The 14,253-nt window shown below is 37.5% G+C and overlaps 1 protein-coding gene across 1 annotated transcript in view; it reads right to left on the reverse strand.

Moving 5' to 3' along the window:
* LOC124169051 (aquaporin AQPAn.G) overlaps positions 1-14,253 on the reverse strand; it is a 171,300-nt gene that overhangs the window by 32,304 nt on the left and 124,743 nt on the right. Inside the window, exon 6 of the mRNA XM_046547521.1 lies at positions 1,288-1,521. Within this exon, the coding sequence (XP_046403477.1) occupies positions 1,288-1,521 (234 nt within the window). The remainder of the gene's footprint in view (positions 1-1,287; positions 1,522-14,253) is intronic.

The raw sequence follows: 14,253 nt of genomic DNA on the forward strand, positions 1-14,253 counted from the left end.
ATTGTGGAATGTTCTATTTCATTTATTTTATCTTGCAATTTACAGTTACAAAATCATGTAATAAAATGTTATTCTCGCTCTTTGACAGCACCGACGAATGAAAATGACATTCCACGAGTACATGGGCTTCGATCCTTTGCTCTTATTGCTCTTGCTAATTGCCTTAAACTAGTGTTGATCCAACACTTTTGCACGTTCCCATGTACCATCTTCTGGGTTATAAACACAGAAAAAAATAAAACAAAAAATATTACAAAACACACTTTTTCCAGGTTTATTAGAAATGAGTGTAGGAGAGTATGTTAGGTGAGTAAGGGTTGATACGCATGCTAATATCTAAACCTAATGAGCACCCACGATTTATTCTCCGAGCGATAGAAATATTATTTTTAGCGATAGAGACCTACCAGGAAAATTTCTTAGAAATACAATTGGAAATATGTTGCTTAAAAGTATGGAATATGTACCAGTTAATTTCATTGAAAATATTCCTCTTAAAGCCTGTTTACACGATACATTAACATGTACGAGTTAATATCTGTTTGCGTAAATGATTTTTGTGGATCGGAACGGAACATGTACGAATGCATGACTCATATTAGGACATGTTCTATTTTCTGTTCATGGATTTTTGCACAAGTTGGGTGGTTACACGGCACATTTTCGTGTTCATTCTAGCGTTCATACATTTAGACATTTACTCGTACGGGTTGATGTACCCAGTGGCGCAGCGTGGGGATAAAAAGGGGGATAACCCCCTCCCCCCCCCCCCCAAGAGCTGAGAGAAATTTTTAAATTTAATTCATTTCACTTAATAGGATTAATATTACTTATAGAATAATGTAAGGATTATAACTTTTCCTCTTCTATTCTTGACCTTGTTCAATTAACTTTTTATGATGTATGAACAACAAAGCCCTGAGGATGATTTTACATAAATCGAAACGTTGGCTATAACTTGGTTTCAATTGACCTAAACTCCATGAAACATCATAAAAAGTAAGGATTATAAAAATATCCCTCAGAAGGCCGTAACACTCACCATTTTGAACCATTTATCTTAAAAATTTTCTGGGGGAAAGCCCCGCACCTGGAGGGTATTCCATAGTCCCTAACTCCCCAGTATTAGTTGTGCCTAAAACCCCCCTAGCCTCAATTCCTAGCTGCGCCCTTGAATGTACCGTGTAAACAGGACTTTACAGTGTGGACATTGTATCAGTGATGGTTTTATAAAGTAAGTTCCTCATCCACGTCGGGTTGTGTTAAGACGATGGCAAATGTACTTACGGCGAGCAAGTGGCAGGTGGTGACTGCCAGCCCGATGGCCAGGGGTCCTGGTGAGGCGGCAACGGGAGTGGCACCACTGGTCTGCTTAGCGCTCAGGTCGCACACGGCGTGCACCACGAGCACCAGGACAGCGGTCACGAGCGCCTCGACCAGCACACCCTGCTCCGAGGTCAAGGCCGGGGACACGGAAGTGTTACCCAGCCCATGGGTACCAATCTCTACCGGTGTCATCACCTGAAACAATGAGATGGCTGAGTTGAGTGGGTTGCTATAGCAGTCGACTGATTCTTTGACTTGATTTGATTTATTGGCGAAGTTAAAGCAGTTCTTATGAGAGTCCTCAGTCACTTTCTCAGCACCTAGGTTTCAGCTGCCAAATAGGGCGCATTTTAATCGATTTTTAAAAATGCCCACAACGACGTGAGGAGTCCAGACCGATCCATTTTTTCTCATTATTTGCCATAGAGTATTTGAACTCGCTAGGATTAGGTCACTAGGCCAGATGGAATAGAAAGAAGTAGGAATTAATGTCTATGGATACATCGATACGACTGTTAAAATACACATTTAGCCGTCTATTTCTATTTATTTTACTTATGAAGGTGCAATTGAAAACCAAAATTCAGTCATAATTTATTACTAACTAGATGAGATGAAAGTATTCCGCTTCGCCAACGGTGATTCCTTGGATTTTTAATTTCTTCTTTCAAGAGTACGCGCTTAATTGGAACTTGGCGTTTCCCACCTTATGTAGAAATATCAAAGTAGCATTTTCTACGGATGCTTCTACTAAGAGAATGGATATCCAGAGTTGAATATTTTTATTATTAACTCGGTTTATTCTGACGAAGGGCTGCTTATACTCGCTATATATTTACACGCAGATACGACGATTGATCGAAGGGCTTAGGTTTTCATAAAATCAACTGAAATTTTCATTTAAACTAAGCTAGCTGGTGTGATCTCTTTTATTTGGGTGACTGATAAATACTCATATTGGTAGGATAGATAATTTTAGAAACAAAAGCATGAGATACCGAGCCGAGATTTTGTCAAAAATTGTGAAGTAGGTACTCACCGTTGCGGGTGGTGAAAATTTACTTTCAATCGGTAAATAGAATGAAAATGTTCCACATATTTTGCTTTTATTGATCGAAACTAAGAAATTGTTATTTTTGTTGCATGAATTGCTGAAATGTATCGATAAAGTGCACCCAACGTAATCGAGGTACATGGAGATTTTGTGTTTTTAACTTTGATGAGTAAGATGAATTGTTACTGATATGATGTATGTGGTCTTCTTTATCAGTCTCCATCAGATACTGGCCATGTCTGTGGGATTTACCTTTTAACGCTGAATTATATTCTATATTTAAACATCAAATGTGTCTCGTTAATTAGTCCATTGGTGTTTCAGATGGTTGGGAGAAAATGAAATTTTCACTTCAATTCTCGTATTGTAATTCAAAAATGTATGTACCTAATTAATAGAAAATATATAAACCTAAGTAATGGAAACTGCAGAATATATTTTGAAAGTTTCCCTCGTTGTTAAGAAACCTCGTCAGTTTTTTTCCAACTTAGCTAGTGTATACGCACTGAATGGGTAATTTAAAACAGCGCTCCATGTATTTGAAGGATGGTGTGCAGAAGAATCGTACGATATTTATTACGTACCATTAAGGATAATTGTGAAACACGTCAATTATTTTGGAATAGTGTGTTATTCTAATACCTGTCTTTCAGTTCCAAATAACAGCGTTTATCTTGCCCTTATTTGCCATTTTGTATTGCGTTACCGGAAACACTATTTACTCAATGTTTGCATATGGCATGGTGAAACGAATCCATCATCATATTTTAGAGAGAATGATGTCATAGCTAGAAAAAAATCAGTCCGTATGTAATCATTTTTTTATGATGTATTGTCGAGAAGCCGAGATCATTATGTATTTCATGCAGGAAATAGCCCCAATTTCAATATTTAGTGCCAAATGGCAACCTACTTGTTACACCTCCTTATCTCTTGTAAAATTATACTTTGGGGAATGTTGTTTTATTGCTCACGAAAAAAGTTGATTGGTCAGTTTTCACTCTAAAATGAGGTAGAAGAGGCTCCAAATATCGGCTTTTTTTTTACGCGGCACACGATATTGTACAATGATAGCTTCCCTCTCTCTCTCGAGGTGACGAAAAAATCCTTTTAAAAGCTCCTCTTATCTTGCTCTGCTAGTATATAAAAAATGAATAATGACCCATATTTCATGGCACACTTTGCAAGAGTCAACACTCCGTATAAACATCGGAAACCGGCAAAATTCCATGGTGTTGCCGCCTACTTGAAATATCCGGCGGGCCACCACAATTTCAAAGATAATTGATTTATTGCTCTTATATTTTTTCCTCTTTTTCACTCACGTTCTTGCACTTCGGTGTAAGGACGGCATTCGGAGGAAATCTTGTATTGAGGGTTTTTACATCGAATATATGAATTTTAGAATCAGTGTAATATGGATAAATTTTAGAATCAGTGTAATATGGAGGGTTTTCCTTTTTGGTACTAACATAAAACACACAATTTATCCACCTAACTGGAGAATTATACGCCTAAGAAATTATATTGTAAGGAATTACTTTGGCCAGGTTTTGAATTTACCACCTAGAACGACCTAAAAGTGAGGTTAATGAATAATTTTAATTGTTATTATCTCTCTCTTTCATTTAATAAATCATTTATGTGGTATCTCTTGCCTTCTAAATATCAGGCGGCTTTTACTTATTTACCTTTTTGACTCTATGTTTCTCATAAATCCATTCCGGTATCATGGCTGCCTGAATTCGAACTGACATATCTAAATTTTAGAATCAGTGAAATATGAAGTACGAAAATTTAGACGGACTTCTTTTTTATTCCTGCTTATACATAATCGGCAATTCTTTGATCAAACTTTATTTGTTAAGCTGGCGGAATAAAAACTTACTCTGGAGAGCCACCTTTAAATTTACCATATTTTCAATTTTTCGAATTATTGCCTTACACCCTTTCATCCGCTAATAGCCAGTCAATTTTTCCCGATTCATTCATATCCGAACCCTCGCTTACTATCGGGGTCGTTCTCCGTTTTCGCGCGATGAATTTAAACGTATCGGGCTGATTTTGTTTGTTTTGTTTTTGACTCTATATTCTTGATTAATTCATTCCGGTATCATAACTGCCTAAATTCGAACTGGCGTACAAAATATTAGAATCAATGAAATATGGAGTGTTTTGATTTATGATATTAACTTTAAGCTAACAATTTATCGACCGAACTGAAGAATTATACGCTGATGAAATTAGGAATTCGGCCGGGTTTTCAATTTAGCTCATAAAACTGTCTTGCAATTGAGGTTATGGAATAATTTTACTTGTTATTATATCTGTCTTTCTATTAAATGACTGACTTGTATGCGATTCCTTGTATTATAAAAAGTTAGTATTAAGCTTTTATTACATAAGGTAACCGAATGACTTCAAGTAACGATATTTTATATTTAAAATTATAGAAGCCTTCTAAGAATCACTTTTTAGCACTATAATTGGGTAAGAAGTACCTTCTTTGTTTGACTGCTTAAGGTTTCATCATCATTGGCGGTACTCCACTGTTGTACGTATTCATTAATTATTTTTAAATATTTTTGTTAAGCTGGTGGAAAAAAATTTACTTTGTGGTGCTACCTTTAAAATTACTGTATTTTAAAAGACTCCAGTATTGCCTTACTCCCTCAAATTCGCTGCCTGGCTTCATTCATTTTTTTGTCATTTTTTTCTTCGAATAATTCGTCCCCGAACGCTCGCACATTATCAGATTCGTTCTTTGTTTTCTCGCGATGAATTTAAACGTATCTGGCGGCTTTCATATTTTATTTTTTTTACTCTACATCCCTGATTAATTCATTCTGGTATCATGATTGCAGAGCGTTGACTTCCTCCCGTCCTGGCTCCCTCTTAGTCTCCCTAATTGCCGCGTAATCGCTTGCGACGCCCACCCGAGCCGCCCAAGTGCCTCTAAATGGCGCAAGTGACCTCAAGCAATCGGACGCGAGTCTCCCACGAGCGCCCTAATGCACTGCATCCACGAAGAATTACAGCCCACTACTACTACTACCGCCGCCGCTACTACTACGGATTCCTCGGGTTACTCCACCGTGACGACCGCTGAAAGGCTCTTTCCGCGGTCTGGTTGGGAGAGCGAAAGGGACGGACGAGGCTATCACGAGTGCACGCGTCCCGTATAGGTACATTTCGAACGCGGGTTTCATCCTCCACGGTCACTCATGCGTGTACTCTCCCTCCGTTTTCCGAAAACAAATATTGAAAGTAAACAAAAACGAATGGATCATTTTGAGAATGCTCCTCCGCGAAACGAAGGAAATTCATTTTCTTAAGAGTTGGAAAATGTGAAGATTCGGCGTAAAGGAAACGATTCCTAACTTTCAAACTCCAGTTAATACTACAAAAATCGATTCCTAAATAAAAAGATGTAAACTATAATTAAGGATTGAGGTTGATATGAATAGTATAGTTAAAAATCTCATTAATGTATTTGTTTGTGTAAAAGCTCCTCCGCGAAACGAAGGAAATTTATTTTCTTCAGGCAGAGGGCTGGGAGTCGGGAAAAGAAAACCTTCGGCGTAAGGGGAAACGATTTCTAACTTTCCAACTCCAGCTAATATTCCAAAAATTGAGTGCGAAATTATATGATGACTAAGAATAAGGGTTGACGCTGAGATGAATAGTATAGTGTATCATTACTGAATTTTTAAGTATAAAAATGTACCTATCACTCGTGATTCAATCCGAAAGATGTTGTGGTTAGGTGAGGGTAGAATTCACCCCGGGCAAAGCCACTGGCGTGTGAATTTCACACATCCAGGGTATAGGGGCAAGTTCCATTTCAGGACCACCTGGCACGGCGAGGATTTTTGCGTGTTGTCCGAAGGCTTCACCAGGGAAAAAAGATGCATATTAGAAGCATATCATTCCAGAGATGATGATGGTAATTCAATACATAATCTATCCACGCAATGTTTTGGACGATTCGACTTGATGATGCGTTTTGCTGTGTACAGTTCCACGACGTTATTTGTGATATATTTTTTTATCAGTTTCCATCAGATACTTGTCATGTCTGTACGATTTACCATATACCTCGAATTCTGTCTTTGAACGTTCACTGTTCCACGCTAATTGGTCCATTTGATGTTTGATGGAATGGACAAAAGAAATGTTCCACTCCAGTTCTCGTAGTACAATTAAAAAATGTATAAGCATAATTAACGGAAACTGCAGAGTATAATTTGAAAGCTTTTCTAATGGAATCTACTAGAATCCCCACGGAAAAATTTATTTTTGATCAGTTTCAACGGCTCTGCATCGTGTTTGAGGCTTGAAAATAATTGAAAACTGTCAAAATTTGGCATGGTGAAATAGCCCCATGTGGTTATATATTAGCTGGTGTATGTACCATGTGGAATAATTTTTACGAGCTACGTCGAGATAAAATTATCCTGAAAGGTAAATGAAAATTTAATACATGGTCCGATAGTAAGACCTAAGAGATGGAGAAAGGGAAGAAATGGAAACTGATGAAACTCCATTTTGTTGAACTCATAATTTCCGATAAGAACCATGATGATTAAAATTACTGTGGGGTAGATGCTGGAGACAGAAGATGAGTGAAGGAGAATGGGAGCGGCTTTCTTGCTGAAAATCTCTTTCCGCTTCTCTCAAATCTTGCCTTGGGCTTCGGGAACGACGCAAAGGGCATGTGACTGCTGGTCAGTAATGGCTTTCTTTCTTAATATAAACGATGATTTTTTTACCTCTCAGCTTGGTTAAAATAAAACACTAATTACTTTGTCTCCAGGAGAATTTTATTTAGTGAATTTAATTATTGTCTTTGCGCCTACATGTGTGTGTGCTTCATTATGTAGTTCTGTGGGTGCGCGAATGTGGTAAAGGTTGTAATGAGCATAAATGAGGATTTAAAAACAATACTCATAGTGACAGTGTCAAGAGTAGGTGTTGCTATCGGGGAAAATGCAAACCGAAAATACGACTCTTTACTGAGGACAAATCGGGTAGTGTGAGGCATGCACATGATGAACAGTTGTTGATTGAGGCCTGGTTACACGATGCATTACTCCTAAGGGGTTAATGGCTAAATGTATGAATGCGTGATTGAACACAAAATGCTTCGTGTAACCACCCAACTTGTGCGAATGCATGAATAGGAAATAGAACGTGTTCTAATTTGGTTCATGCATTCGTACATGTTACGTTCCGGTCCACAAAAGTCATTCACGCAAACAGACATTAACTTGTACGTGTTAATGTACCCTGTAACTAGGCCTTTAGACTCGAGTGAAGGCAAAGAAGGCAGGGCAATTATTCATTTTTGGTTACTACCGCGTCGGTTGCTGTGGCGAAGATAGTTTCGCTGGCAATACCGTTAGCGTCTTCAGGCCGAAGGCATGACCACACTTGAAGTCATCTTCGACCTGAAGACGCTGGCAGTAGTGCCAGCGAAACTTGTCATCGCCATAGCAACCGACGTGACAATAACCGAAAATGAAAATTCTCATCGCACACCGCGGAAATCTCCGTCCTCAAGGCCTGCGCAAGGTAGATAAATATTAAATAAAGAGGCCGTAGTTGATTAAATTTTCCGATCCAGAGTTTTCTATTTCATCTCTCGCCATTTCTTTCGGTCAATCTTCGAAATACTCACTTAGCTCCTGGAATGCATTTCTTATGCATCTAAGAAATGGCATAGATTACGTGAAAAGGTTTTATGTATTTAATATATTACAAATTTAAAAACCACCTGCTAAGTAATGGATGAAAATCTGGTGTGCCAATAAATGGAGGGAGGATCCCAATAACAGGGATTATTGGACTTTTTTAAACAATTATTATTATAATTAGCTGTATGTAAAATATAGTTCGCTTAAATGAGAAAACTAAAGCAACATGCCTGTCAGATGTAAGGCAAGTTGTAAACAAACTGAAATGGTGATTAAACGGTCACAAGAGTTAATTTTCTTCGTCAAGCTTCTTTAAGTGTCAATAACTGGGTAGTTTACCCTACTTATAATTTGAGATTATTTAAAACTATCGGAAGGCTGAACCAAAAAATTTCCTTAAATTTTAATCATCTCCCATTCCCTAAATCTTTGAGATACTTCATTGGCATCATTGTGTGTCAGCATAGTAACTATTTGTACTGCAATTGCAATTTGATCCTTTCGGCTCAATCGAAATCCTCTGTTACTGTTAAAAAAAACACTATTACAAGCATATTGTATGATATGTGGCACGATGTGATGGAATTTATTAATATTAGTTAAATGAAACCTTGCGATGCTCCATAAATTTTGTGGACATATTGTAATTTTTCACTTAACTAATACAATTATAAATGTTTTGATTATGTAACTTGATGAAAAAGTTGCACAACGAAATTTATTCACACGGAAAATGCACAGTGAAAAGATCGCATAGCAATGCTTCATAAATTCAGTGGAAATACTGCAATGTTTCCGTTAAATAATGCAGCTAAAAGTTGTTTTAATTAGAGAAACTGATGAAAACAGTTGCACATTGAAATTCAGTCGCGCTTTAAACGTTCAGTGAAACTGAGAAAAGATCCTGACGACAGAAGTCACCATGAGGTAGAGTGGTCGGAGACAGAAAAGGAGTGTATGAGAAGTGGACCGGGTTCTTACACCATATCTTTCGCCTGGGGCATCGGGAGCGGGTGTGTGACCGCTGGTCAATGGAGGGAGTTGACGTAACCGCGGCGGCGGCGACCGTGCCAGTCGGAGGGCTTCGGCCTCTTACGGGCGGGCTGAGGACTAAACTTGAATAGGAAAGCGGGCGCTGTGGGGCAAGGGGAGGGGGATTGATGGTGAAGGGCAATGGCGGTCACCCTCCGTTGGCCATGGGGGTCGCGACCGACAGGCAGTTGGCGCGGCGCGTGCATGGGTGGGGAGGCGACACGCAAGATAGTGCAGAGGCGCGCGGGGTTTCGTGAGTTAGCGGCTGGGTGATTCGGTAGGAGGAAAGAATTCACGTTTCTGGGAGACATTGAGACGCCGGCGTGGAGATGGGAGGCGGGGACCTCGAAAAAAGTAAAGAATGACGTATTTTTTTATTTCACGCGAATGGTTTTTTCGAGTCTCGAAAATAATTGAAAGCCGTTAACATTGACGTAATAATTTTGTCTCGTGGAATGGCACCAATAGGTTCCATCGGTGTATTGGCCATGCCGAATAATTTTTATGAGTTACCTACCACGGTACAAATAAAGGACTCGATGAAAAACTGTAGTTTTAATAATAGTTTTAATAGCTATAATACATTGAAAGGTACACGCGATTTTCCACTATTAGTTTAATTTCACGACCGGTTACCTTACATTTAGTTACATCTTTTGTGTCATTATTTATTTGTTGTTTTAAACTACACACCGCAATGTATCTATAATTTTTAAAATTAAAGACTTATCATAAACATATTTCATGACATTCATAAAATATATTTCCATGATGAAAGTCTTCCTGAGTCGATATATTTCGTGTTGTCTCAATGAAATTAATACGAAATATTTCGATCTATACCGGAAATTAGTAAGATATTTATTTCTATGTATTCTATTTATTTATACAAAATGTAGTGATAGCAGCCGTGAAATAAAAGTATTTTAGGGAAATATACAGGGATTTTTAAATTCGTTATAATTCCACGGGATTAAGTCTGAAATAACTCTTTTCTCGAAAGCCTAATTTTTCGTTAGTATATTCTTAAAAATTATATTAATGGCCTTGATTCCGACTGCAATCCTTTTACATAGACAGTGACTGCAGAGTAATTATTTCTCCATATGGAGACATATTGCATTTTTAATTGTGTAATACACATAAATAAAGTTTCTTCTCCTGACCTTCCTTATTATAACAACAATGTAATGTTTATGCTCTTGGAGTATATACTCCAAGAGCATAAACATTACATTGTTGTAATACACATAGTTAATTTTCATCTGGCGCGAAACTGTATTCATTTCAGTTACACTTCAATTAAATAAGATTTAATAATATTTTTAGTTTGATTTTTGCGTATCATTCGCCATATACTCGTATCGTTACTCATTTATTTTCGGAATTCACCTTCTTGAAATTATTTTTCGCATTTATTTGTTTATTCATAATTGATCGATTCGGAGGTAGCCTCAAGCCTTTGATTTAGTGTGGGCTAACCTCTAACCTAACCTCACGAAGCCAACCCTCGGGAATTTTCGCTGAATTATTAGATGGTAATGATTCGCCTGAAAAGGGATGCATTATTCTTCTCATTACTACTTTTTCTCCAAAAAAATGTTTTTGAGTTCACTTTAGTAATTATTCATCGGTCTTCTATTTAAGCAGTCGTCTTTTGTCCGGAAAAGGAAAGTTATAAATACCCTCTGTTGTTCTCAAGCCCTACTCACAAATCGAATTTTATCGATGTAGCTATCGAATACCTCTCTCAGATTGTTGAGAGATGTTTTCATTCTTTCTTTTTATATTTTACTCCATTATTTGAATGAAGAAATCACTTTGAAATGAAAAAAAAAACTTATTTTTAACGTAATTTAACCAGGGAGACGTTCGGACATTAATGGGGTACCATTATAATTTGAAGTTGGGAGAGCATTTTACCTACTTGAATCGAGAACTTTTCAAGCCATTAAAATCTCGTAAATCGAAATTATAATCCTCCATTATTAAATTGAAAAAAAAAATCATTCTAAGTCTTCTCTGAACACATTACATGTGATCGTGGATTCTTGATTTTTTTTTCTTCTTATAATTCATCACAAATCGTTCCCAAATTCGCTCCTCATTCATGAAAATTAAGATAACTATTGTAATTTGAATAGGGTGGTTTCCTATTATTTTTTTATTGCCTAAATCGAAATATTATTACTCCTGGAGTACGTATTTCACGCTTTTAGATTTTTAAATGACGATATCTATTTTTCGCGATTAAATGAAAAGTGAAAAATTTCAAGCGACGCGTAAGTAGGAATGATGGGAAAAAGTCCGTGCGACGCATTTCTGCTTCCCCCTCCCGCCTTGTGAGGTGACCTTGATCGAGGCTCTGAGCGCTGATAGGACGCAGGATGCTAGCGGGTAGCTGAGTACCTTGCTGGCTGGTAGCGCTTGGCTTAAAAAAGGTTTATTAATACCTTATCAAACGAAGAAAACTTTCCGACCTTAGCCAGTTTTAATAGGTGATTTTTAAGACATGTTTCCCTGAGCTCTGTGCCTCATGCATGCATTGGTAGCCTCAGACGATGTATAACTCCTATCCTCTCGTGTAGAAACTAGGTCCCTGTGACGTCACGTGGAGTGGAATCGCATGGGCGCCAATCTGGCCTTTTTCAAATGAGGATAAAATTTGACCCTTGCCATTCGTCTAAACTGGGATTTCTAAAACCAAATAATTTGTGTATTATGAATACACTAATGGTGGGTAACGAATCGCAATCAATGCCTTTCGTTTTCTTTGATGAAGGAAACTTCCCTATTGTATTACACAATGATTTCTTCATTCCTGCAAACTGTTAAGTCCGATGAAAGCATCCCAAGATCCCAAACATGAAATCCAATGTTGTATCATTCTACAGGAACTGCTGATTTAAATTTGAAATCAGTTCTTAGGGTCATGAATAGAGCTGTATGAACTAATCCTAGATTGCTGAAGTTTTATATATAGAACATTTCTATGCAACATGCGCTAGGATATTAATGTGAATAAATAATTATTCAATGTAAAATTAAAGAGAACATGCTGAAAGGATACGGTTTGTTTCAGCTATATAAAATGTGCTGAAGCAAAATTCTGTTGTACTTGAGTTACTTGGATAATAAGTGTAATGATTTTATATATTCATGTTTGTATTTGTATATGCTATATATTTATGCGTGTTCAGGTGCGCCGACTTATAAAAAATATTGGGGGGGCCCATATTGGAGGTCTTGCCCCGGGGAGAGGTTAAATTCAAAGTGTGTCGCAGCACCGAAACACTACCATGATTCACACCACTTGATTCAGTTAACCTGCTCAACCTTATAATTATTTGTTTCAACACACATTGTTGAATTTATTTTAAAAGGTAACTTTCGTCAAACATCGGAAATAAAAATTAACAATATATTTTTGTGATTTCACATAGCATAATATAACTTAATTATTTTCTTGAATTATAGAGGGGGCTCCGCCCCCCCAAACGAATCTTTGAGGGGGCTCGGGCCCCCTCAGGCCCCATGGAGTCGGCGCCACTGTGCGTGTTTGTTGTGAAGAGACAGCGAAGAAGGAACAGATATGGAATTAGTGGACAAAGTAAAGAGATTATCAGTTAGAGAGTCACGTCAGGATTAATGTGATGATATTCCAAGACATTATTATATTAAAAATAGCTTTAAGTTTTCCTCAAATACTTGAATTTCACTTCACGGTCAATTTTAATGTATTTATCATACAATGAATTTGAATTTAATGTATTGTTCTGTCCGGATGACAATAGTAAGTATGAATTGTAGGTATTTGTGGAAAATTGCTAGTGATTTTAATTTACGAAAGGCAAAAAAGTTCTCAGGGGAAAAGCAATTTCGGTAGTTTTATTTTTAGAAAATCGGAATCCGAAAAGTCGGACTTTGGAAAAAAAACCCCTTTGTCATCGCCAACTGAAGGTCGGAAGAATTCGATGATGAGGAGAGATTTCACATTTGAGTGAGGACTTCGGGGTCCGTGGGAAGGTTACGGCCGAACAATGGTCGAAGATGTGGAATGGGCGTGTCGTACGCGAAAGGACATACAATGAACTCCGGGACTATTCACCACGGAAGTTTGACGGAGTCAACTGCGTGAGATATCCCCCGCGAATATTCCCGAATTCACACGAATTATACCCTTGACTATCTTCAGTGTTGTTCTTTTCATCAAGTTTCACGTAAACGTTTTAAGTAGTGACACATCTTTACTTGGCGATTTAAATAAAGTGTGGATGTGAGTTCTAGAAAGTTTTCTTTGACTCTGATATCTAAACACAATGAACATTCTCTAAGGCCCCTATCAAATAGACTTGCTTTCGCTCGCTTGACTACCTTCAGAGGTATTTTCTGTATCAAGTTGCATGTAAACGTTTAAAGGAGTGACATTTCTTTGCTTGGCGATTTGAATAAAATGTATATGTGCATTCTATGAAGGTTTCTAAGACTCTCTTATCTAAATAGACTGAACATTCTCTAAGGACCATATCAAATAGATGAGCCAAGTCTTGTTCCGTGTACTAACACTGGCACAAACACCGTGGATTCCTTACTAGAAAGCCTTAAGGTTACCAACAAACAATGCTCAATAAATTTCAGGTGATCGTGAAACGTGCGCTGTTTTTTTTAAATATATTTTATATTTGAAGAGATAAATCATGATTATTTCAAATATAAGGGCATGATGGCTAATTTTATCATATTTTCCATATCGCTCAATGACAAGGGAACGTTCCCACGCTTCTCAGTTTCTTCTAAAGGTACCAACCGTATCAAAATCGTTGTTGGGTATGATGGGCTTCCACAACACAACCGCCAAAAATAGAATAAGGCAAGCCTACTCATCTCTTTATAACCATGTTTTTTTTCATCTTTAGCTTCCGGAAACTGTTATACAAACATTGTTATTTATAAAAATCGATATTTTTTCGGTAATAGGGAAACAAAAAAATCATTATGGTAATGAGAAAAAAATATTTTATGAAAATACAAAACACTTTCTGTAATATGATGGGTCGAAACCGGTTTTAGCAGTCAAGGGATAAACGCACAAGTAAAATGCTTCCGCTTTCCGTAGCTTAATAACTGAGAGGGATATAATGCGGA

This window comes from Ischnura elegans, chromosome 12, assembly GCF_921293095.1.
Source record: "Ischnura elegans chromosome 12, ioIscEleg1.1, whole genome shotgun sequence".
NCBI classification, from domain to species: domain Eukaryota; kingdom Metazoa; phylum Arthropoda; class Insecta; order Odonata; family Coenagrionidae; genus Ischnura; species Ischnura elegans.